The sequence below is a fragment of the Triturus cristatus genome, chromosome 1_2 (genome assembly GCF_964204655.1).
Source record: "Triturus cristatus chromosome 1_2, aTriCri1.1, whole genome shotgun sequence".
Classification (NCBI taxonomy): Eukaryota; Metazoa; Chordata; class Amphibia; order Caudata; family Salamandridae; genus Triturus; species Triturus cristatus.
The window spans coordinates 1,106,922,336-1,106,949,783 of NC_140580.1; the positions used below are offsets into that span (position 1 = coordinate 1,106,922,336).

At 44.9% G+C, this 27,448-nt stretch overlaps 1 protein-coding gene across 4 annotated transcripts in view; it reads right to left on the minus strand.

Annotated features, from left to right (window-relative positions):
* DENND1A (DENN domain containing 1A) overlaps positions 1–27,448 on the minus strand; it is a 1,317,400-nt gene that overhangs the window by 904,520 nt on the left and 385,432 nt on the right. For all 4 annotated transcript variants that reach the window (XM_085613741.1, XM_085613740.1, XM_085613739.1 and 1 more), the window contains exon 5: positions 3,668–3,787. In XM_085613741.1, coding sequence (XP_085469867.1) covers positions 3,668–3,787 — 120 coding nt within the window. The remainder of the gene's footprint in view (positions 1–3,667; positions 3,788–27,448) is intronic.

A 27,448-nucleotide genomic window follows, 5' to 3' on the forward strand; every position in this document is an offset into this window, starting at 1 on the left:
TGCTGCAGCCCTTTTCGGGGCCCCAGCACATGCCTCAACGCTAAAAGCCATGTTTCCGAACACCTCCATGGCGGTCGCATCGTAATTTGTCTGGCGGGACCGCTGACTCCCGGTCGGCCGATCCCGTTTCAGACAGGATGACGGTCAGACGCTCAGCTGTCCACCATCATCGCTAGCACCCACATCGCTAGCACCTACATCGCTAGCACCTACCGCAGCTATTTTTAAAGCAAATTGGATGTATTCCCCTATATATGTAAATGAAGCTTACTTGGGGAAGATCACCACACGGTTGGTTCGGGCTCAGTGCACTTGTCAGCTGTTTAGGCTTCCTTATAAAAACGACCATGCTCAATTCCTGTAGGAATATAGGCTACTGAAGACCAGGCATTTAAGGCCAGCTTTTTGAACTCACAATAAGCGTGCCACACCCGTTGAGTCACTGAAATAACTTTTATGGGCTGAGTTTTCCCTCAAGGAGGAGTCTTGGCAGAGCAAGTCATTAGATAATCTTTAAAGGCACTTTTCAGAATCTAGCAGCCCTTATTAATTGAAAAGCTATTCACCCTAGCTCAGCTGGTTACATTTTACATCAGCCAATGAGGACTACCTGATTTTTGCCAAAAATCAAAAACAAAATCCTTGCCGCATTTTGGAGTCACAGAAGGTTGAAATTTCGGACAGAACTCTACTTTTGTTTTGACACATTTGAATGTGAAGGGCAGGTTTATGAGGCTCCATCTTTGTGCCAGCCCACGGGGTGAACTTTGGAAATCAACACTATTTCCATCCTACAAGGGCAGGCATTGTAGCCCAACATCTTTATATGTGATCATCTTTAATGCACGCATTGTGCACCACCTCAAATCCGGATTATGAGTCAAAGAAATTATTAAAAGCACGGTTTAATTTAGGCCTAGTTACCTGCCAATCAACCCTTCTAAGACTGTCACAAATGGGCACATGGTAAGCAGATTTGAGAACTATATGGATTCTGTAACCAAAGCATTGTAGCAGTACCATATCCCCAAATGTTACTAATTTGATTATAGTTTCTGTAAAAGAACGCGATCAGGGAGAGCGGTGAGTTAGCTGGTTGTTATCTTTTTCACAAGTATTTTAAATCTCTGTGTGTATTTGAATGGTTTTAATGAGCAAACAAAGATTTGGTTTTTTGACAGAAGAATTAGAGAGCACCCAAGAAAGATAATGGGAGACAATGAAGTATTACAACGGGGTGACTTCAAATGTGATGCTCTATTTTGGCTTTGTCGGGAGTCTTATCGGAGTGAGTCTTGACACAGTGGTAGGATGTGTTGAATGAGGTGGCGGTGGGGAGGAGCATTCTCTTGCACCTTTCATAGACAAGATTGTTTCATGTGTCTCCTTCCACCACATCTCCCTTCTCTGCCTTTTTCCCTTTTATTAAAGGCGGGAAAGGAGCTGAGCACAGTTTTCAAATGAGATGCTACGGGAGTGAGAGCAGGCAGCTTAAAACGTTGTCTCTATGGAGAGACGTATTAGCATGAGTGCTTATGTCGAACATGCACAACAAAAAATTACATTAGCATTAATTGTAATTGACATTATAATGGTCATATTTACTAAATGTTTTCTCATGTTTAAAATACCTTAACCACAACCATCCTCTCATCTCCTCCTCTACCATCAATGTCACAATGTCAATGGCTGACATTGATAAGTCACACTTTACTAGTAAGATATGTGCTACCGTAAGCAGCACATGTAAACATTGTCATGACATTAAAACTCATTTAAACAAGTATGCGAAATACCCACGTCCAAATACATCTTATCTGCAGCGTTATCACGTCTCACAAGCAGAAACTATGCTTGTCTCAGGGAGACCCTGGTGCAGCAGTCCTTATTGAAATGGAATTTGTGAAGTAAAACAGTAATAAAAACAAATAATCAAAGAATCTAGAATATGTATGCAAAAATACTGTCTTTTTGTTAGAAGAGCAAAACAAGCATTGGCATAGCTAATAGGTCTCGCTTTTGGGACCTTATAAGTATTTAGTTATGCATTACAATGTCCTTGGTGCAACAACATCAACTGTTGCATGGTTAAACACTTAAAAGGTCCCAAAGGCGAGACCTATTGGCTATGCCAATGCTTGTTTCTGTATGTGGACTGCACCTCCTTTTTGACTTTACTTCAGTTGGGCTTTCACAGGGCCATGAACCTCCACGTCAACCGTGTGGTATGAGGTTTCTTTGGTTCCGCATGAGAAAATGTGCAGTAGTGAAGCGCAACTAGTGTTCGTTAATAAGAGCTTAAAAATACCAACAGATAATCTACAATGTATTGAATATTTTTGCTTTTTCATAATACATTCATGCCAACATCTAGAAACAGGAAAGATTAATTGTTTTTTTTTTTTTTAATCAGGGTTCATTAGTTTCCCACCTGACTACTACCCATGTAGACAAGTGCTTCAGCCCCTTCCCCCACCCCACACACGTAGTAAGCGCAATATGAATGTTACCATACAGTGGAACGTTTATGTATATGTTTCATACTTGGTCACAAGTGTCACTCTCAATAGGATTTAGCGAGCTCTTCATTTCAGGAGTTCCAGGAGGAGGGATAGCTCAAGGAGTCAGAGCAGCCCGAAATATGCAGATAAAGAGTTCCGGTACCAGTGACTTAAACTAAGTGACTTTGCTTTATGTAGACCGCGTTAAGTCAGCTCTATCACTTGCAGTTTTCCCAGTATGCTCTTAATTACCCATAAGTAGAGCATCGTTGAATTAAAAAGTCCCAACATGCACCGTGTACTTGTATAGAAAGGCAAGTGGTAACGGTGACACAAGTGATTCAGGCTGCTTGACATCTGCGGGTTAATGCACACGCTGCAGAGATCTGGGAATAGCCTGCACGCAAAGTATTTAAATCCAGATAGGGGCATTTCAGTCTTTTGTTCTTCTCAAATATGTAAAAAAGAATAGCTATTTTCGTGGTGTTCCCTTAAGTGCAATGGAACAGAGTGACACTACTGGTTGAAAATAATACTAAGTAAGATGAAATTATGTCCGAAATCCCCACCACTGCTCTCTGCTGCTTTTCACTTCATTCACTGAAGGCATGTAGGTTACGAATAGCGTATTACAAAAAGAGCACAGCATTTATCTAATCCTATCACACTGAAAATATGTGGATCATTATTTAAATTCTTGTAAAAGGGTGTGGCATGTCGTTTGTCACTAGGGTTGCAAGTAGTAGACCAGAGTCTAAAACGCGTTTTGTCGCTACCAGCTCGATTGGGTGTTAGGGGGTGGAAGGTGGAGGCGAGGCGGGTTAGCTGAGGTGTAGTGAAGCTGAGTTGAGTCCGCTAGAGATGGGAGCGAGAGTATGCCTGCTACTCATGGGTGAGCTCACCATATCATGCTATGACGTAGTATTATGAAACAAATTCAGTGTCTACTAATGCTGGGGAGTGCGGGAGGACCGGAGGCAATAGGAAGAAGCATATGGGCGAGCGAAAAAGCACTTCGAAAAGCCACTGACTAAATGTCTCGGCCAGACCAGCGCATGCGCTGGATCAGGCGAGACCTAAAAATCAAAGCAGTTGGAGAGAAAAACTGCAAGGAATCAGAGGATGACATGGCCGCCCAGGATGGGCGGTTGCACACTGCGCCTTACCTTAAGATACAGAAGCAGCTCTTGGCCCCCGACGATAAGCGGCAGAATCCGAACCTCTGCTTGCTGTCGATGTCAGTGAGCACGAATGTGAAGTTCTGCCCTACTTGGCTGGCTGCGAGGCTGGGGATCAAGAGGGGAAAAAATAGACAATCGTGACCATGCAGCAAAGTGAGTGATAAAGGCAATGTGATCACATCAAGTTATCGAACCAGCAGTGCTTCCGCAGGGCGATGTGCTTTGTACAGACAATATCTAATATGCCAGTGGTTCTTTTTACTTCTGTGGGCCTCCACTTAATTTTTACTGGCCACCCCCAATGCTTCAGTAATGGAATCCGGGGACCTCCCTCTGACACATAAGAGGAAGCCGGGAACTCTGGACTACAATATTTCAATTGTTTGAACCTCAAAACAATACACAAAAATGCAGAAAGTAGCATTCATCAAACTAATGCACAGATGTTGAAATATTGTATTTAATTCACAAAAAAATAAAAAATAAAAATCTAAATTTCAATTATAATAGGAACAGTGAAGCTTTTCTAAATTCGATCGAGATTCGAAAAGTTAATTAAGAATGCTCATATGTAATAAAATAAAATGAAAAACAATTCCTCATTCTCAAGCATGGTTTCCTCTCGATTATCAGTTATTTATCTATCAGGAGTGAGGGTGGGGGAGGGGAGTTCAATCGGGGTAGGGAGTGTAGGGTGGAGCAGAGGGAGGGATGGATTATGCAGATGTCAGTGGCCAGCCCCCTGAACACTGTGGACTCCCTCCCACCCATGCTGACAGTAGATCCTGCATGTAAGTTACACTGCAGAGAGATCACATTTTCTGGGTATATGTGTGGGAAGCTCCAGTCCAGTTTTAGCTTGGTATTCTTGGATTTGTAATCCTAATATTATACACACAGGAATAAATATCCATAGACTACAAAGCAAACAAATTGGATTGGGTAAGAAACTCTTGTATGGACCTGGGAAGGTTGAGAGTGGTCACAGTGGTTTTTTAAGCAGTTGCGGACCCTCTAAATAGGCTTTGCAGACTCCCAGGACCACAGGTTAAGAACCACTGCTCTCACTGTTGAGTCACGAGCTCTTCTTTATACACTTTTGTGCATCAGTCAGGTCACATGTCTGGGGTGCCGCTGCATCTCAAGGGTAATATACTGCTCTTATGACAAGTATTGCCCTTGTCCTTTGAAACACAGGGACCATGTACTACTGGTTCATCATTCAATCAGGTGTTTGTGAAGTGCGGCTACTCACCCATGAGGGTATCAAGGCACTGGTAGTATGAAGAACGTTCAGGCCAGTTAGCACATGTAACTCACACAATACTTGTGGCCCGACAGGGTACTCCGTCACAGCCGAGAGCCCTGCCAGCCAAACCGATCTTTATTTCTATGCTAATAAAGTGTTCTGGGTTAAATGTTTAATTCTAGGCTAATTAATGCACGTACTGCATTACCTAATGCACAAGTTACTTACATTAGTTAGTGATAGATTCCTTACCTTAGAATATCCCCAGGCGTCAGACTGGATCCGTAAAGTTTTCGTCAGCAGTACCCTAGCGGGTCGGTAGGCGTCATCGTGCGGCTCAGCGTACGTCACTGGCGTTGTAGTCGCCGAGATGACGTCGTCGGAGCTACTTAGACACGCCCACGCGCGCTGACGTCAGTTCTGTACACAACTTTTCAGCGCCAGGAACACAGAGCCATGTCAGAGACCGACTACTGGTGCAATGAAACTAGGGCCCTGAAAGGGGTGACCTGAACCCTAGAGAACAGTTCGCAGAACGGGGAGGATGGTAAGGAATCTATCACTAACTAATGTCTCTTACAGATGTATCGTTACACAAGTAAGTAACTTGTGCATCTGAAAGAGACACGTTAGTGATAGATTCCTTACCTTAGAATACATACTCAAGCAATACCAACCTCGGTTGCGGGTCTGCAAAGTGAAATCACACCAGAAAGTCACGGAGAACCGACCAGTCAAAGAAGCCGTCTCTCTGGACTTGACTGTCAAGGCAATAGTGCTTAGTGAAAGTATGCAGCGAGGCCCACGTAGCTGCCTGACGGATATCTTGCAGAGGGACACCACGTCCTAATGCCGTAGTAGCTGCTGTCACCCTGATAGAATGGGCACGCAGCCCAACCGGAGGTTCCTTTTTTGCCAGAGATTAACAGGCTTTAATGCACAAGACAACCCATCGGAGATAGTCCGATTGTGCACAGCCTGACCTTTCTTAGCACCCACGTAGCCAACAAAGAGCTGGTCATCCACCCAGAACTGCTGTGTGTGGTTGAGATAGAATGAAAGCGCACGTTTTGGGTACAGACTGTGGAGCCTCTCTTCCTCTCTTGAAGGATGCGGAGGCGGAAAGCAAGTGGGCAGATTAACAGTCTGTCCAAGATGAAAGGCAGTGACTACTTTTGGTAGAAAGGAGCGACGTGGTCGAAGCACCACCTTGTGCGGATGAATCGCCAGGAAAGAAGGTTTACATGAAAGAACCTGAAGCTCACTCACCCGCCTGGCGGAGGTGATGGCCACCAGGAAGACAGTTTTTAAAGTTAGTAACCTCAAAGAACAGTAATGAAGAGGCTCAAAGGGAGTGCACATTAAGTATGTGAGAACCAGGTTCAAGTCCCACTGAGGCATCACCAAAGGAATAGGAGGAAAAAGGTGAGTAATGCCTTTGAGAAATCTATTGACAACAGGGGACTTGAAAAGAGAGGGCTGATCAGGCAGCCAGAGAAAGGCTGAAAGAGCAGAAAGGTAGCCCTTGACAGTGCCAAGAGCACAGCCCTGCTGGGCCACAGAGGGAAGGAACAAAAGGACCTCAGAAAGAGGGGCAGAAAGGGGATATACAGCTTTCGCTGCGCACCATACCACAAACTTGTTCCACCGACAGGCGTATACAGTTTGAGTTGAGGGACGCCTGGCTGCCAGAAACACATTACAGACTTCAGGAGGCAAGTCAAATGGAATCAACTGTCGCCGCTCAATCTCCACGCAAGGAGGTGGAGGCTGGACAGGTTCGGTGGAGGACCGTCCCCTGGTGCTGCGACAGGAGATCCTCCCAAAGAGGCAGTCGGATTGGGGGATCCACGCTCATACTGAGTAGCTCGGGATACCAAACCCTTCGAGCCCAGTCCGGTGCCACAAGAATGACTTGTGCCCGGTCGCGCCTGATCTTCTTCAGCACTCTGGGTAGAAGTGGTATAGGCGGAAAGGCGTACAACAGACCGCAACTCGACTCGGGACGAAAAGCGTCTCCGAGCGAGTGCCGCCTTGGAAACTCCAACGCGCAGAACTGCTGACATTGAGCGTTCTCTTCGGTGGCGAATAGATCTAACCAAGGTTCTCCCCACTGCTGAAAGAGACCTTGCGCCACGTCCGAGTGTAGACACCATTCGTGATCCAACATGCACCTGCGGCTGAGTTTGTCCGCCCTGGCGTTCAGAGAACCTGCCAAGTGTTGAACCACCAAGGAAATGCCTTGACGTTCCAGCCATGTCCAGAGACGTAGAGCCTCCTGACATAGGGTCCACGACTTCACCCCGCCTTGCTTGTTGCAGTACCACATGGCAGTGGTGTTGTCCGTGAACCCCTGCACTACACTCCCCTTGACAGAGGGAAGGAATGCTTTCAGTGCGAGTAGGATCGCCCTGAGCTCTAAAAGGTTGATATGGAGCTTGGACTCCGCTGGAGACCAGAGGCCTCTGATCTCCGCCTCTCCCATGTGGCCGTCCCATCCCAAGAGGGACGTGTCAGTCACCACTGTGTGCTCCGGTTGGGGAAGGGAGAGGAATCTGCCGCTGACCCAACGCTGGTCCGTGGGCCACAACTGCAAGTCCTGTGCAGTGCCCTCCGAGATCTGGACGTAGTCGGATAGGTTTCCCGAATGCTGCGTCCATTGGAACTTCAGGTCCCACTGCAGAGCCCGCATATGCCACCTGGCATGATTGATCAGCAGGATGCAGAAGGCCATGAGGCCCAGCAGTCTCAGGGTCTTCTTGACCAAAACCCAGGACCAGGGCTGAATGATCAGAATCATAGCCCGTATGTCCCGGACTCGCTGTTCAGGAGGATAAACTCAAAACTGTGACGTATCGAGAACCGCTCCGATGAAGAGCAGCTTCTGAGAGGGAATCAGATGCGACTTCGGCACGTTGATTGAAAACACCCATGAATGCAGGATGTCGGCCGTAGTCTGGAGGTGGGAGACGACTGCCTAGGGCAAGCCTGCCTTCAACAGCCAGTCGTCGAGATAGGGGAAGACTGAAAGCCCTGATCTGCACAGATGAGTTGCGACGACCGGCATCACTTTTGTGAACACCAGATGGGAGCTTGTAAGGCCAAAGGGGAGCAAAGTGAACTGAAAGTGCTTGTGGCCTACCATGAACTGCAGGTAACGCCGGTGGGCCGGTAGGATGGGGATTTGAAAATAAGCATCCTACAAGTCCAACGCTACCATCCAGTCTTGCGGGTCTAGGGCAGACAAGACCTGAGCAAGCGTGAGCATCTTGATCTTCTCCTTCCGGAGGAAGCGATTGACGTTCTGGAGGTCTAAGATAGGACGTGGGCCCTTGTCCTTCTTTGGAATCAAGAAGTAGTGGGAATAACAACCACGACCTACTTCTGGCGTTTGATGGCCCCCTAGGCCAAGAGGGCTGCAACTTCCTGACGGAGAAGTGCCAAGTGATCTACCGACATGCGCTGGAACTGAGGCGGCATGGCTTTAGGGGTAGTCTTGAAGGGGAGGGAGTAGCCCCGTCGGACTATCTGCAGAACCCACCTGTCTGAAGTGATGGTGCGCCAGTGGGGGAGGTGATGGCGAATCCTGCTGCCCACTGGCATCTGGTGGGCCTGAAAGACCGGACTAGGAAGCTTTTGAGGCAGCGGCGGCAGGGGCGGTGGTGGACTGACCCGCTCGCTGGCCCTGTGAGCCACCTCAGCGGGCACCCCGACCCCAGCTGCGCTGAGACTGTGGCTGCGCAGGCCAGCGGCTCTGAAAGGAACGCGTTTGGGCACCTCGACCCTGACCTCGAAAGGAGCAAAAAGTAGACCCCGAGGGAGCGCGTGTGGTGGCAAGACCCAAGGACTGGGCCGTAGCCTGGAAGTCTTTTAAACGTTCCAAGGTGCTATCCGCTTTGTCACCAAAGATGCATGTGCCATCAAAAAGGCATGTCCAACAAAGTTTACTGGACATCTCCGAAAAAGCCAGTTGTCCTGAGCCAGGAGTCACAGCGTAGCGCCACTGTTGTGGAAATTGCCCTGCCAAGGGAGTCGGCCGTGTCAAGGCCACAACGGATAGTGAATATTTCAGCATCCCTCCCCTCGGTAATGGCTTGGGAGAGCACCGCTCGAGCTTCCACTAGGCACTGAGGCAGCACCTGTGCTACAGTGTCCCACACAGAGTGGGAATAGCGGCCCAACAGGCATGCAGTATTTACCGCTTGCAACCCACAACTGGCAGAGGTGAAAATCTTTTTCCCAAACTGCTCAAGTTTTTTAGAGTCTTTATCCGGAGGTGTGGAAGGGAATGCACTGGGAGAGGCAGAGGCCTGGACAACCAGACTCTCAGGCATTGGGTGTTGCATGAGAAAACTGGGATCACCTGGGGCCGGGCGATGGGACCGTGCCACACTTTTATCCACAGGAACCCCTGTGTTATGCTTGGTCCAGGTGCTTAACAGAATGTCTGTAAGCGCGTCATTAAAGGGCAGCAGTGGCTCTGTGGAGGAAGTCACTGGCTGCAGTTCCTCAGTCAGGAGATTAGTCCTAACAGGGACGAAAGGGAGCTCCAGGCTAAGAGCCTCAGCAGCTCTACGCAACACCACAGAAAAAGTTCCCACCTCCTATGTGGCCACGGAAGAAGGAGACAGTGTACCAGGGTGCGGAAAGAAATCCAGATCGCCTGGACCTTCGACTTCACCTTCCTACTCCGGTGCGTCTTAACATTGGGCTGCGAGAGGGTCCTCAGACCCCTTCCAGTACTCTCCCTCGTCCACCGGTAGTTTAAGATGCCGGTAAGGGCGAGGGGCCCGGGGAACTGGGGTAAACTCTCCACCTGCAATAGGGATTGGAGGGTAATAAACCAACTCAGGCTCGAAATAGTCTGGATTTGGAGGCAGCGTCAGCTCCGGCGACGGAGCCAGCAGCGGCCCCTATGCCGGAGGCAGCGCTGGGCTCAGTGCCAGGAGCCGTGTCGGAGGCGGCACCGAGGCCGGAGCCAACGGTACCACAGGGTATCTTGCCGGCGTAACGAAGGGTCCACGGGGCCCGAAGTCGCGTCAGAGGAATATGATGGGGCAAATAAACGGCCCATGGCCGACACGAATATCTGTATCTTCTCCGGAGTTGCGTACGGCCCCGGGAAAGGCGGATAGGCCACAGGCAATAACGCAGGCTCCACCCGAGTCGCGGGGGAGTGACACCCCACCCCCTCCACCGTATCCCACGACCGGGGTGGGGTAGACGAAGAGCGACGTCGCTTCTTTGATTTTTTATGGCACTTTGACTTACCTGTCCCCGATTCCAACGTACGGTGGTGTCGGCCCCGCGAGCTGTCTCTTGACCTTCCGCGGGAGCAGGACCGTGAGCAACGCAGAACCGAATGTCGGGCCTCTAACAACTTTCAGGACGCTCCCGAAAATCCTTAGGTGCCATGGCCCGACAATCGGGGCACGCCTCGGGGTCGTGAGTGTGCCCCAAGCAGAAGAGAGACACATCATGTGGGTCAGCCACCGACATGTTCCGATGGCAGGCCCGACAGGACTTAAACCCGGTCATCTCTACTGCACCAGAAGTCGACAACTCGACAAAACAAGAGAAACAAGTCTCTCAAAATAAAGTTAAAATATGACTAGGAGTACTGCTCTCTCTCGGATCTACGCTTGCTGGCGCAGTAAAAAGAAAGAACTGACATCAGCGTGCATGGGCGCGTCTAAGTAGCTCTGACGACGTCATCTCGGTGACTACGAAGCCAGCGACGTACGCAGAGCCACACGACGACGCGCAAGGGTACTGCTGATGAAAACTTTCCAGATCCAGTCTGACGCCTGGGGATATTCTAAGGTAAGGAATCTATCACTAACGTGTCTTTTTCAGATTTATGATTCTTGAAGGTACGCGTGTGGGTATGTAATGGATATGTTACGCACCTTTTAGAGGAGCCAAGTAAGCACCGTGTAGGCTTTTATTACCAGAGTCAAACAGTTTGACAGCTTACGCAGTTCATAGTTTGGAGATGGAGCTCCTCCCCCTTGAGCAGGTGAGGTCAGGTGACTGCAATGCCCTATCCTTGATAATAGTTTCAACGGCACATGGCCCACAGAGCTTCTTCTATGGTACTGCACAGGGTAATCACAGGTCCAGCAAGGGATACGAGCTTCACTCTTTTTGTCAACCATGTAAGAATCAGGCATTGTGGTGGGAACAAGACATACGGGTCTCGCTCTCTTCGTAGCCACCTGCGGTGTGCAGAGCTTGTTTAAGATAAAAGTGAATACTGGATAATGCAAGATGGTCAGGCTACATCCAGTACAGTTTAGTTTAGCAGTGCAGGGGGCATGCAGGAAGAAGAAGAATGGCAACAGCTCTGGCTACCATGGAACACCATGGATCACCCTACAAACTTAGGGGCTAAATACATCGAGGGGAGGTCTCCAACGCGGGTGTACTGATCCTCTTGTGCACACTCCATACAATCAGTTAATCATCAGACCCACTAAAAGCACACTAGAGGGATTTACAGGGAAGGAGCTGGAAGTGAGTCTGTGCACTGGATTGGGGTGGTTACCCAACAACTATTAAATACCATCCACCAACAAGTGGATGTGTCATTTTTTGGTCAACATGGGTATATCCCTGTCATACACTTTGTCAAGTTCGGATTAGACAATGTCACGGAGAGCATCTGTCAATGAAATTGTGACTTGGATCCCCTAACCAGACAAACAGCATAGAAATTGGGAGCAAGGTGTCCAATGCACACCGAGTTAGGGCCGTTCAGCACTCCAGCCTTCCTGTGTACAGCTCAACAAGCAACCAATTAAATAAAAGAGGGTCAGGGGCAGGAAGAGGCGATCTAAATCTTGCACGTTTAGGTTGAGCATTTTTTATATCATTTTCCTTCCCCCAATTACATTTACAGCCTGCATGGTATTTATGCGTAATAAGTTAATTCCAGTTAAGTGAGACATCAGGCTTGCTCGTATGCAGTGGGCGGGTGAGGTGAAGACGGAACGGTAGAAGGCTGAGTGTGCCTGGGCTCCAGAACTAGTCCATTTATCTAAGATTCCTCTATTTACAAAGGTTACAGTGGTCTCCAGTTAACTATGTTCAGGATGGAAGGCTATTACTTGAAAGGCTGAGGATGGTAACTAGTAGAGGTCAGTAATTCCATAAGAGCTGCTTTAACAATATATGAAAATTCTGCTATGAAGGCACAAATGGGGCCATGTTCTGTAGACTTCTAGTGGCCTCACTGGCCTTTACCCAGGAAGCCATCAAGCAAGAGTTCAACTGATGAAGCCATGAGAGTAGCTAGACCAGCCAGCATGTTTTTTCCAAAGAATATCCTATCACTGCCTTTGATTTGCTGGGAGTTTTATTCCAGAACGTAGGGGTCTTGTTTTTCATTCCTACTGTGCAAAAAGGGAAAGAATGGCCGACATGGCTTCAGAATGCCCATCCAAAATTGGATGGGTCTTCCAACACCATGGCAGCTAGCGGTCCAGCTGTGATAAGGGCATTTTCAACGGCGGAGACTTCAGTGACTCTGCTGTTGGAAACAGTATTTAACCCGCGTCCCAATGAGGCGGAGCTACTGAAAGATTGGTGGACAGGGCAGTCATCAACTTTGGCAGACATCCCTTTATGGTCGGTCAATCTTTAAGTGAAGCCTCAACCTTTTTTTACAAAGTTTAAGTGGTGTTTGATTACCATCAGTAAAGTCTTCCCTGTAGCTAAGAAGGTGAAATGTGTTAAATACCCAGGGCTGGAAAAGGCACACATTATTCCATCTTTCACAATATACAAACTTAAAAAGATAACGGAGTACTGTTTTTGAGTTTGATCTTTTCATTCCAACTTTCATATGCAATGTAAATATCCCATCAAAGGCTAATTCGATCAATTAAAAGGCCGCATTACACATTTAAAAGCGAAGGGGGTGTCAGCAATTTGTGCACTCCACACAAACCACATAACACATGTGATGGAAGTATGGAAAAGGATTTTGCTCCTCACCCAGATAAATTATAAAAATGAATCGCATGATTTTCCAACGTACACAAAGACTAGTACACTAGGGCCAGGGCCTCCTGGGCACAGGCACGTGCCAGCTGCACCCGTGCAAGGACAAGTGCCCAAGCCTGGCATAAATCCATTTTAGTCTCTGTGCATCTTAGATGCAGTGAGATTTACCATCCAGTATGCCATGACTGTTGCCAGAATCCTGGCATCAGCACTAACAGGGACAAGCAAAGGCCCGGGGGTATCAATGGTTTCAGGACTCATACTCTGGGAAACAGCCAGTCTGAAATGTCTGTTGCACTGAAAATCTTTAAAAGGAAGTGGAAGGATCAGTAAGAAGGTACATTTTTTAAAAAGCTCAGTGAGAAAACTATTCGGACCAGGGGTCGTCCCAGAGTGCATCATAATGCGCACCGTCTCTTCGTCTGTCAATGTGAGGTCCAGGACTTCACTTTCCAGGCCTTGGAGAGTTTGAATACAAATGTCCTGGAACAATAGAGAGGACTTGCTCCATCTCCAGTGTCAAGAGTGTCTCGTCTAGGCGCTTTAATACTCAGGGAAAGCAGCTGTGATCAAGGGGAATTAGGCCATCTACTGGTCGTCTCAAAAGACTACAGTTGGCATCAACCTGGTGGCCACCTCTCAACTAGCCAATCTAGTATAATAGATTTCTTGTCTTATCCCTTTCCCCAAAGATACATGGCTGAGATGCCGTCCACAGTATCCTAGCTTTGTCAAGGGATTAATTATTTATATGCTGGCCGGCTGCCTCCAGGTGACGAGGAAGAGAGCCATCTTGTGCAGCCAAGGCAGCCCTCTCCAGGATAAAACTATGTGTCTCCAATGTGATGATCTTCTCCCTCTAGGTATTACACAGATGCATAATGGCTTGTCTTCTAATCCTTGCCTTGAAGGTTTCCCATAATGAGGCGGCCGATGGTTCAGACTCAAAGTTAAGCTGAAGTAGGACTCGACCTCCCCAAGAAGATCCTTATCCATCATTTCAAAGCATTCAACCTCCAGGTGCACGATGGCCATCCCTACGGTGGAGCCTTAGCACCCCTTGTGAGGGACCTAATGAACCTCATGGGATAATATACGCGACCACTGCTTGAGCCAAGTCCATGGCTAGGAGGAAGTCATGGTCTATGCAGGAAAAGGAACTGTGAGGAGCTCAGTAAAAGATGTAACCCCGTTTCCCACCATGTCCATTCTGCGATGCATCACTAAACCGCATTGAGGCTACCCACTTACTACTTGGTTCTGTGCATGCTTGCCCTTACCGAGCACCATACGTTTAGGCCATTATCTAAGACTGAAAAAAAATCGCCCTCCACTACATTTGTCTACAGAGAGGTTTCATCCAGTAACGGCTTGGAGCGAGACCTCGTAGAGAAGCAGGTGAATGGTAAACAAAGGTCCAAGGGGACCGAGTTACCAATACATAATACCATACTTCGTCTGTATCGGCCTGAGAGACCACTAATGGGAAGAATTGACAAAATCAAATTCTCTTGCGAACCCTAAAAGGAAACGTACATCACCTCAGACGTTTACAATTCGTGCCACATACATGGGTTTACTGTACCATAAATAGGTACAGAGAATGTTAATCTTTTCATAGCCATGTTTCCAAGGGCTCCGGCATTGTGGCCTACCACTGTCACTGGTCAGGGACATACAACACCTTGATGCAGTGTCTTACCCGTCTGAATGAAAGTAGCGGAACAAAGTAGCGGAACATTAAGCCTATCATTTCCGCTCCCCCTACTCCCTCCAGCCCACCACTTTCACCCCAAAAACATCTATTTCCTAGCCCATCCGTTACAATAATAAAGAAAAGAAAAACAATCTGGCTCTTGATTCTGTAAGATTTATAAAAGAGTGGAAAGAAAACCAAAAGATGGGAGAAGAACAGAGTTTTACAAGACCTCTGCCCCCAAATGATGTCTAATGTACCAGTGTGCTGTGCATCTATGGCCCCATGACCGGTGGGAAATGAGCTTTTAACCAATGCTCTAAAAGCCAGGACATAGCCCACCAAACCAGAGAGGGTCAGAGTCCCACTGACAACAATTTCACTAAAACTGGAAGATGGGGATCATAGGATATAAGGGCACCACTTTCTCCTCCCCCATAGCCCATCAGTGTCAAGAAAGAAATTATACTGTACTGGATTGAAAGCACCAGTTATTGGCAGGATTCATGGAGGATTTGTGAGACCAGCCTGCATCAGAAGGCGGGACTTCTGCTTCTAGTATTTCAGTACTAGGATTGAGTAATGCAAGCCCCGACTGGACTGGAAGAGGGGTGGAGTTTTCAGAAGCACAATAAGAAGGCAGCTGAGGTGATTGAGACCAAGTCCAGTCTGGGGTTACCTGCGGGCTGTCAGGGGTTTATCTTATATCGGTCTCTGCCCCGCTGTTGTTTCAGGACGGTCAGAACCTGATTGCGGAGGTCGGGGAGTTCTCCTGCTTTCAGCATGTACTGGACTGCTGCCTCGCTGGACCACAAAACCGCCAGCACGCTGTCCGAGTGCTGAGCACCATGGCTTTAGCATTACAAGTTGCAATATATTAACCATTAACCAGTCCTCTCCATAAACTACACTTCCCTACAACTACTCATTGTTGCAACCAAGGGATTAGGAGGAGAGATTGGAAGAGATACCAGTAAAGTGGACGAAAGAGGACAAAAGACAAGAAGGAAGTCAGTGAGCCCTAATTTTTCAATTCAAATTTTAAATTGAATATACCCTTTGTGTCTTTGTAAGGTGTTGAGCCTGAAGTGCAGTTGAACTTGGAGTCGGTGGGGTGCGCTCATCTGCATTATCATTCCTCTCCTCTGCATTCCAGTCCTTGCCGGACCTCCCCACATCACCCCATTGTCATTCAGCAGCAATGGGCTGACGACCTCAGCATCACACAGCCCAATGTCACCACCAAGCTGGACCAGGCTGTGGTAACTTCAACACCTGGATCACCAGCACCGCTCCCATCAAACCAGCCAAAACACACAGATCCTTGAAACGAGCCTGTTGGTACACCCCAGAACTCAGCACGTCGAAGATGCATACATCTGGCAAGGAGATGGCGCACCAACAGGAACAACACTGATCGAGCTACGTTCAACTTGGCCCTCAACAATTAACAATGTCAGATCAAAGCCGCAAAAGCAAAAGCCCTCACACACCAGATCGAGGCCAGATACAACAACACCAAGGATCTCTTCACCATGGTCAGAAAGTTTCCCTCCCCGTCAGCCACCGAAAACTCGAAACCCTCATCACAGGAGCTCTGCAACACCCTCACTGATCAATTCCACAACAAAATAGCAACCATCTACAGAAACTTAGATCCCCAACCCACTGACCCCTTCAGCATTCCTTCGACCACTACCGCTGACAAACCCCGCATCACATGGGAACAATTGAGCACACCGAACAAAATCACTCTAATGAACTCCATCCACTCGGGAGCACCCACCAACCAATGCCCCAACTGACTTTTTAACCTGGGCAGAGACAAGATCAGCCAACAGCTCATCACCATTCTCAACGCCTTTATCACCACAGCCACCTTTCCTGATACCTCCTCAGGAAACCCTCTGCAGATCACGGCTAGCTTCAGAACATCTGTTCCATCTCATTGATCCCATTTCCCATCAAGTCCTGGAGAAGGCTATCAACCTCCAACTCATTTAAAACCTGGAGATAAACAACCTGCTGGACCCTTCCCAATCAGGTTTCAGAGACAAAAACAGCACACAGACATCCATTATCACCGCAACTGACATCATCCACACCTTACTCGACAGAGGAGGATCAACCACTCCGCAGCCTTCGACACTGCCTCCCATTACACACTAATCGAGCGACTGAGCCAGATTGGAATCACAGATGACGCACTTAGATGAATTACAACAAACAAATGATGGACGGAATGCTGACAATGCATTCATTCTCCCCCAGTCAAGAGATCTGGGTTAAATCCATCGTTCTTTTGCCCACTACACCACCCCAGTTTAGACATGGCCATATGCAAATCAGTCTTGACCCTGTGCCTCATGGGAACAGTCCAGCCCGAACTGCCAAGCCATGTCTTCCCTGGACCGGAATCAAGCATCCTAGGACCGGTTTCTGGCTATCAGCCGTCATCAGCCAGGATAGCTTGACTCCAGTGGCGTAGTGAGCACGGGTCCCACGTCTGGGAATACCCATCCCACTTAGGGCGAAAAGCGTTACAACAAACAGATGATGGACGGAATGCTGACAATGCATTCATTCTCCCACAGTCAAGAGATCTGGGTTAAATCCATCGTTCTTTTGCCCACTACACCACCCCAGTTTAGACATGGCCATATGCAAATCAGTCTTGACCCTGTGCCTCATGGGAACAGTCCAGCCCGAACTGCCAAGCCACGTCTTCCCTGGACCGGAATCAAGCATCCTAGGACCGGTTTCTGGCTATCAGCCGCCATCAGCCAGGATAGCTTGACTCCAGTGGCGTAGTGAGCACGGGTCTCACGTCTGGGAATACCCATCCCACTTAGGGCGAAAAGCGTTACAACAAACAAATGATGGACGGAATGCTGACAATGCATTCATTCTCCCCCAGTCAAGAGATCTGGGTTAAATCCATCGTTCTTTTGCCCACTACACCACCCCAGTTTAGACATGGCCATATGCAAATCAGTCTTGACCCTGTGCCTCATGGGAACAGTCCAGCCCGAACTGCCAAGCCATGTCTTCCCTGGACCGGAATCAAGCATCCTAGGACCGGTTTCTGGCTATCAGCCGTCATCAGCCAGGATAGCTTGACTCCAGTGGCGTAGTGAGCACGGGTCCCACGTCTGGGAATGCCCATCCCACTTAGGGCGAAAAGCGTTACAACAAACAAATGATGTACGGAATGCTGACAATGCATTCATTCTCCCCCAGTCAAGAGATCTGGGTTAAATCCATCGTTCTTTTGCCCACTACACCACCCCAGTTTAGACATGGCCATATGCAAATCAGTCTTGACCCTGTGCCTCATGGGAACAGTCCAGCCCGAACTGCCAAGCCATGTCTTCCCTGGACCGGAATCGAGCATCCTAGGACCGGTTTCTGGCTATCAGCCGTCATCAGCCAGGATAGCTTGACTCCAGTGGCGTAGTGAGCACGGGTCCCACGTCTGGGAATACCCATCCCACTTAGGGCGAAAAGCGTTACAACAAACAAATGATGGACGGAATGCTGACAATGCATTCATTCTCCCCCAGTCAAGAGATCTGGGTTAAATCCATCATTCTTTTGCCCACTACACCACCCCAGTTTAGACATGGCCATATGCAAATCAGTCTTGACCCTGTGCCTCATGGGAACAGTCCAGCCCGAACTGCCAAGCCATGTCTTCCCTGGACCGGAATCAAGCATCCTAGGACCGGTTTCTGGCTATCAGCCGTCATCAGCCAGGATAGCTTGACTCCAGTGGCGTAGTGAGCACGGGTCCCACGTCTGGGAATACCCATCCCACTTAGGGCGAAAAGCGTTACAACAAACAAATGATGGACGGAATGCTGACGATGCATTCATTCTCCCCCAAGAGATCTGGATTAAAACCATCGTTCTTTTGCCCACTACACCACCCCAGTTTAGACATGGCCATATGCAAATCAGTCTTGACCCTGTGCCTCATGGGAACAGTCCAGACCGAACTGCCAAGCCATGTCTTCCCTGGACCGGAATCAAGCATCCTAGGACCGGTTTCTGGCTATCAGCCGTCATCAGCCAGGATAGCTTGACACAGGGTCAAGACTGATTTGCATATGGCCATGTCTAAACTGGGGTGGTGTAGTGGGCAAAAGAACGATGGATTTAACCCAGATTTCTTGACTGGGGGAGAATGTTTGCATTGTCAGCATTCCGTCCATCATTTGTTTGTTGTAGCACTTAGATGAATGGCATCCTTTCTCACGGGGTGCACCCAGAGAATCCGTCTCCCTCCATTTACCTCACAACCTAAGCACACCATCTGCAGTGTCCCTCAAGGTTCTTCCCTTAGTCCAACCTGTTTCAACATCTACATGACACCACTCGCAGACATCGTCAGAACTCATGACATCAACATATTCTCTAACACCGACAATACCCAGCTAGTCCTCTCGCTCTCAGCAGACGCCACCTTAATGAAGACTCACTCCCACAACTGTATGAAGAACATCTCAGCCTGGATGCAGAACTGCCTGAAGCTCAACATGGACAAAACTGAAGCTATGGTCTTTGGCAGACACACCTTTCTCTGGAATAACTGCTGGTGGCCATCGAAACTCATACCCACCCCCACTCCGAAATACATCATCATAGACAGCGAACTCTCCATGAAACGTCAGGTCAGTGTCATCTCCTCAGCCTGCTTAAACACTTTGCGTGCACCACAAAGTCTTCAAGTGGCTCTCCATGAGCACCAGGAAAACGGTGACACAGGCCCTCGTCACCAGCCGGCTGGAGTACGGCCATGCACTCTCTGCAGGCACCACCACCGAACTCATGAAAAAGACTCTAGACGATCCAGAACGCAGCAACCAGACTGATCCTTAACCTGCCCACGAGGACCCACATCGACCAGCACCTGAAAGACCTCCATTGGCTCCCCATCCAGAAAAGATGCCAATTTAAGTTTCTGACCCATGCCTACAAAGCCCTCCATGACGTAGGACCCGCCTACATGAACCACTGCCTGAATTTCGACTGTCCTCCCAGGAATCTCTGCTCCGCTTACCTCACTCTCACACAGGCACTACGAATCCAGACCCGAGGATACTCCTTCTCCCTGCTCGCTGCCTAGTCTTGGAACACCTTTCCCCTCCACCTTCGCACCTCACCCTCATGGACTCACTTTAGGAATGAACTCAAGACCTGGCGCTTCGACTGATACCCGCAGCACAGTGCCTGGGTACCATCTCGGGTGATTATCCACTCTTTAACAGTATCGCTTGATTGATTGAGTCTCACTCGCTGGGGAGTCAGCCGATACTGGATTTATCAGAGGATTTGTTGATACGGTTAGGGTATGGTAACTGCACCCACGACAAGGCAGCCCTGGTACAGCTTGAGGTATCGCTGAAAATTGAAGAACTATTGAATGCTTCAGAGAAGTGGAATTCTTGCAAACATTTGAGTAAGATATGTGTCTCTCAAATTTATTGCTGGACAAAACATTTTTCAAACTAGTCAAATTATAGGAGGAAGTGAAAACCAGATCTCGGAAACCAAAATATGGCACCTCGACTGAAGGGCAAAATTCTCTTACAGACAGATGCTCACATTTTTTTTAAAGAAAATGACAACTTGTGATTGTTTAGTTCTGAAGGGTTAATTAGTGGCTCCTTCTCAGAAGGCATCAAGAAAACAAAAAATATTAAAACAGGGTTTAATTGAAGACTACTTCCCTACTATCTGCTCTAAGATACAGCCTAGGGATAAAACTATCACTGAGTTATCATCTATAGTTAGGAATGATAAGGACATTTTTGAAGATGCTGCTGTTACCCATTTGATCCCCTTCAATGATACAATAGTAACTACATCAAAGAATCACAATACAGATACTGAGCACACACCAGACACAGATTTTTGAATGGATTTGTTCTTTGGTTGACAAACCGTAAAGAAACTTAAGAATACACAAACTCTGATAAATGTTTCCAACAATTTATTCAATAGATCCAGTATCTTCGCAGAAAATCTTTTGCTGCAAACTTAATTAACTGGCTCACATCACTTCAGCAGTTCACCCAAAGCAACGGAAATAGACATCAACACTCCACCTGCCTTTCCTGATTTAACTGCAATCGGGGACACCTTGACTAAAATCTCAGAATCATTGATATATCAACCTGCTATACTCACTGAACAAACAATTATTCTTAAACATATGGCAAAAAATGTAACAATATTAACTGAACCCACTCGCCGTCACATCAAAATGCTGAATAAGCAAAAGGTGTTGGAATTTCTTTTGGAAAAATTACAGTCACTATTAAGAATAGAAGATTTTACTGGATTATTACAATTACTGCCAAGACAGATGCTCAGCTATTACAACAACCATCTATAAGAGAGGAAGTTTCTCTTGACTTCAATCAGACAAGCAAAAAACGAATTAGAAGTGTTACAAAGATATTTCACAAACTGATACAAATAATTTCTTATGACCAACAGTTTCAAAGAAGCCTTCAATATTAATAAATAAATGATTGCAATTTATGAAATAATAAAAGTAGTCTTTCAAAAATAGACAAGCTCAAGCTAGTGAAATCAGCAGACACAATCACCATACTCAGCCGATCTAATAACACTGTTCTAAAAGAGCTTAAAGATGAGGAGGAAGTCGAAAATGATTTAAGAAAATGAAGACTCAAGGAATTGAGAAAACTAAAAAAAAAAAAGCTAAATCAAAAACCATGTTAGAATTGAATACAAAATACTGAGACATTGTTCTCCATTTTTGAAGGAAGCATTTAACAAAGGGATCATTCCACTGCGAAATCCCACATGTCCGAGCAGCTGCCAAAAAGCTGCCCTTCTGCTGTCCTTGTTCCATTGCAACCCAGGAGAGGGTTGGGGGAGGGGGGTCCTGTTTTTATGTTCAATTTTCTATTTTGCAGGAGTTAGATTGTAAGATTTTGTGATTGGTCATGGACCCAATTCTCATACATGTTGAAGGCGTATTCATCATAAAGTAATGTATGTGATAATAATGATTAAATGCCAATAAAATATGGTTAAAAACAAAACAATGGGGTCATTACAATGAAAGGGGTGAGAAAGCGACTAGTTACAAAGTTTCCTCAATCTCTAAGACAGCAAATGGTAAACCATTGATAAGTAGAAAAAGTAAATGTAATTTGTGTCATGGTACATCAAATGAAACCATTAGCCAAGTAGCATCATCGACTTTAGAAAATGAACAAGATTCACTGGTCAGTATACTGCTTAAGGAAATAGCTAGGGGAATAAACAATCCTACTTCCTCAGAAGAAGGCACGTGCACGAGGCTGTTTGGGATACAACACACTTTATTTTCTTAAGTCACCCTCGATCCCAAGCCCAAAGATATATATATATATATATATATATATACACACACACATATATATGTATATATATATATATTCACTGAAAAAACCATAGGTTTCACACATGTTATAGTTAACTGGACATTTCACTCGTAAAAAACCATTGAAATTCCCCCGTTATAGTTAGTTCAGCTAACTATAACTCGCGCGACCGCAATCCACTGCGGATGACGTCACATATTACATCACTGTATTCACTAACATACTGTTAATAAGTCAGTTATACAATTAATTTTACAAAAAAAAAACATCCATTTAGACACTTATTTACCCATTTATTCTTCCATTAACATTTAGATATACATATATAAAAAATAATTATTTTTCAGAAAGACACATTCACTGGATGATGTCATCAGTGATGTCATCAGTGATGAGATGTCATCAGTGATGTCATGAGTGATGTTACTGACCATGTCATGAGTGATGTAATATGTGACGTCATCAGCAGTGGATTGCGGTTGCGCGAGTTATAGTTAGCTGAACTAACTATAACGGGGGAATTTCAATGGTTGTTTACGAGTGAAATGTCCAGCTAACTATAACATGTGTGAAACCTATGGTTTTTTCAGTGAATTTGCAAGGTTTTTTAAATGCTAATTCCTAACTATAACGTGTGTGAAACGTATGGTTGTTTAAGTGAATTTGCAAGGTTTTTTAAATGCTAATTTCTAACTATAACGTGTGTGAAACCTATGTTTTTTTTAGTGAATTTGTAAGGTTTTTTAAATGCTAATTTATGTATGTATTATTATATTTTTTATATATATATTTTACAATAAACTACCTATGTATTTAGTTATAGATTGACTGTATCCTGTAATATGGAATGGCTCAGCTCTTTTTTTTTAGAATTTGGATAAAGTTGAACAGCATAGTTAATATCTTTTATAAACTTATAAACAGTTTAAAAAGTTTATTTCTTTTTAAGGGTTTTTCACCGTGCGCGCACCCTGTGATTTTTTGAAAAACAAAAAAAAGTTTTTTTCACCCTTCGGGGTCCTTCAGGGACCCCCTGACAAAGGCTAGGGGGTCAGGAACTCTCTACCCTGCCCCCTTTTCACGTTCTCCACCTTTCTTTTTCACTGTCACACACAAAATGGTGTACGACACTTCCTGATTTCGACCGATTCGAATGTTGACTGACATCTAACCACCAATCAGAATTACGCTCGCGGACATTTGGTGCGCGCCCCGTGCGAGCACCGTGCACGCATATAGATATTTATGTACTTTTAACTGCAATTTTCTCAAGAACTATTGAACAGATTGACACCATATGTGCAAGAGGCACATGCCTGACCTGAGGACTACCTCTTTGCCAAATTTCAAGTAATTCTGTTCAGCCGTTCGGGCTGTACCTTCGACTAAAGGTCCTATGGGAAAATGCATGGAGAAAACGCGTTTTGGGACCCCCCTTTTTTCTCAGCCCCCGCTTGACGAATCACCCCGAGACTTTCAGGGTAGGAGCTGAGTGGAGCGCCCCATTAGTTTTGAAAATTTCATGAAGATAAGTTAACCGGCGCCAAAGTTGTTCAAAATAGAATTTTCTGATTTCCTATGGGAACTCGGTCCTAACTATAACTATCTACTGGCGACCGCCAGTAGATAAAATATCTCACCTCCAAATATGGCAATGCAACTGCATCAAAGCAAACATGTTGTGATAATGTTCAAGACTAAATTCCCACAAAAATAACTCAAACTTTTGCCACATCTAGGTGTATGCAATATTGTAGAACCTAATTCCATTATCCAAATTAATTTTACACCACAATATCACTCTGTAGGCAGACAAGATGTTCCGAGTTTGCAAACTATACTGAAATTCTGATCTTTTTTATAATTTGAAGTGAGTTACCCCTGAGGACTTAAGTGTAGAACTCAAAATTGATCCATTAACACCTACATCATGGAGGGTGCATGCGACTGTAAAAATCAATTGGTCTAAGGGGAAATCTTTCTTAGAATGGGGAATAATACATAAAACAGTAAAACAGGAGAAATATCCTACAATTGTACGAATTCTGAGTCCAGACCGTAATACATCAAATTTACCTTCAAATATGCATTGTGATAATTTGGGAAATGATTTAGATACATATATGGATATACAAAATTAAGTGGATAATTTAATAAGTAAAAATATGTAACGAAAGCTTAACTGCAAGTTATCATTACGAAAGAGGCAGTATCAAAAGACGTATGGTCAATGTGGACAATCTCTACAACAGAGCCCACAGGCCTCCAGTTGTACTTCTAACTAGCCAATTGCATCTAATAAATCATCATTACTGAATTTAAAAATAAAATCATGGATTATAGCTGATGTGACTAGACAGCTTAAAGCAAATGGCTATGATTGGCTTACTTTCCTGAATCAGTTTAAAATAATCTGTTTGCAGGAACCATGGAGAGACACCAATCTTTTTCTATCGAAATGTAGTGCTCTGGATAGTCCTGCAATCGAATCCATAGGAGGAAGACCAAGCAAGGGACTTGCAGGTTTAGTAAGGAATGATCTCAAGTTATTAAATATGAAAATTATTCTGAAGACTATTTTCTAGCTACTTCACTTAAATTTAAAAGTAAAAACATACTTAGTGTCGTGAATATTTATATTCCTCTCACCTCTGCTAAGGATAAACAACAAATCAGTCAATTTATATTAGATTTAGAATCCATAATAGACACTACATATTAGGCTTATTTTACTAACAGGAGTCTGTTACCTAAATCGAATAGCAGAGGCACAAATATCAGTTTTGATGAGCAAGAACAGTTTTTGCGTACTCCACATCAGGCTTTTAGGGAAAAATAACATCTCTAATAGTGGGGAATATATCCACAATTCATTATGGAACTTGTGTTTTTCACAATTAATAGGGAGATTCAATAGTGATGACCCTGCAAAGCCCACATTTTTGTCAGAAGGCAATAATTCAAACACTGATATTTTGTGATTTATGTGTCAAACTTCAATAAATGTCTTGACTTCAAAATCATCAAAAGGACAGAAAGTGATCATGATCCATTACGTATATTGGTAGATTAGGAATGTAGTTTAACAATGGCAAATGTATTGAACAAGGGATGGAGAGAGCCCTTAGAAGAAGAATCTGGAATCATGACTTTTCCATTAGTTTAACCAATAATCAAAACAAGATTATGTTCTAGAAGCAATGGGAGTTCTAGAATCCTCGACAACGTGACTAGAAAACTGGACCGCTATATAGGAATCAGTGTTGGATAATATTGTTGCCTCTATATCCACTGCTGTAACCTCTACAAGTAAAAGCGTGCATATTATCCCACCAGAGCTATACGGAAGTTAAACGTAAAATCAGAAAGTATAAAAGGACTAAAACGTGTGTAAAAAGAGAATTCATCCAATAAGTATAAACAAAAGGTCAAATGGTTGGTTAGCCTTACAGACAGCAATTAAAACTATAGGCACCCAAACGCTTTGGTCATTAAGAGCTTATGACCTTTAGTCATAGCCTTGAGTATTATATCATGTATATTCCACATGGGTCATGAAAAGTCTTTATTTCAAATTTATATGAAGGCCCTGCAGTTCCAACAATGGCACTGGTTAAAGATAAGGATTTTGAAATAATATTATTTCATCAAAGGGTGCTGAATTCTTAATATGAAACAGCCGAAACTCTCCTGCTGGTGGTTCAAATGGCATTCCAAAACCTATCATTAAATCAGCCTTTAAAAAAATTGGAGTTATATTCTTTCCTTACTAGTTACTTAAACAATCTTCCATGATCAAGATTTACTGGCATGGAAAGAGTCCACTACAGAAAAAGGGTCCAAAAACAGAGTCAAGCAGCTACCATCCCTTTGCCCTGCTAGATGCCAGCAGTAAAATATTTGCCAAACTCCTCCTTTCACATTTGACTATAGTGGCCTGTGAAGGCAAACTAAATACAATTAATCAGACCAGTTTCAGATCTAACTGTGCGGATAATATATTTGTTTTGAACTACTATGGTTGCTAGTTCATTGGAATCAAAAGGAAAAAAATGGTTTCTTTGTTTTGTGGATCTTTCCATCGCCCTAGACAAAGTCATCAGACATAATGTTTGGTCAAAATGATCTCTATGGGGCATTGATCGTGGACTTTTACATTTACTGATAGAACTCCACATGAACACCTGGAAACAAGTTAAATTAATGAAGGGTCAAGTACTAACACCAAGAATCAATACTTATAGTGGCCTTAAATATAATCGTATACTGGTGACTCTTGTTTGCTCTTTACATTGTCAAGTTAACCCCAATTCTCAATCAAGATAATGGAGATCAACTCAAATTTGGAAAAAGAAGTCTCTCACATCTAATATATGCTAATGACCTTGCCTTAATATCCACTACCCAGATCAGTCTTCGAACACCTAGGAGAATGTACTTTATACAATAGATTATCTTTAAATTAAAGCGACCCAAAAATAATGTCATTTGAAAGTTAAAATCAAGATTCATATGGCAATTGGCTAAAGGAAATAGAGCAAGTCTCGAAATGCTCTTACCTTGGACTAACCTTTGATTACATTTTATATAGGCCTTTACATAAAGAACAGATTATTAATAGATTGATAATAACAACTGGTGCAATTGCACACTTTGCTCTTTTATATAGGGAGGAGCAATTGGCCCTACACCCACTGTTGTACCTATGAAAAGGTGTCCAATTCTTTTATCTGGGGTGACAGTTTTTAAGAAACTAACGTCTGAGGCCTTAAACACCATATTCCTTAAAATATTTCAACAAACTTTCAGTTTAAGACCTTCAACACCACATGTTCTGATTAGATTTTGGACTCAGTCATTTATCAATTCAATGCAATCAATTATTTATGTGACTGTCATAATGTACTTTTGTCCAGATCGAAGGGACTTATTAGTGAAAACATAAAATTGCATCCAAGAAAAACAGTTGTGGCCACAGAGACTCAGCTAAAAGCTCTTATTAGAAAATGTCTACCTTCGGTCACTATCTATCTTAGAGTCACTTCCTACGACAACCAGAAAGCTCTTAAAGGAAATATGAAATCAGTGTCCTATGAGACCAATATGTACACTGCAGCTAAATATAAAAACTTTCATTACACCTGTAACACATTTTCGACCTGAAGGCAATTTAGATTCTAACTTACATCCATGGACAAAAAAGGACTTCCTATGTTTCAGACTATTATACATCTCGCTTTTACAGTTTGTAGATTCTTGGTCAAACTCTGCAGAAAAGAACAGACAATGTTGATTTTTTTAATTTGTCCTTTGAAACTATAGACCATATTCTTTGTTTATGTCCAATACTACAGGATTTGAGGATCAATTGCCTAAAAAGCCTTTTTCGAGGAGCAGGCGTAAGAGCACTG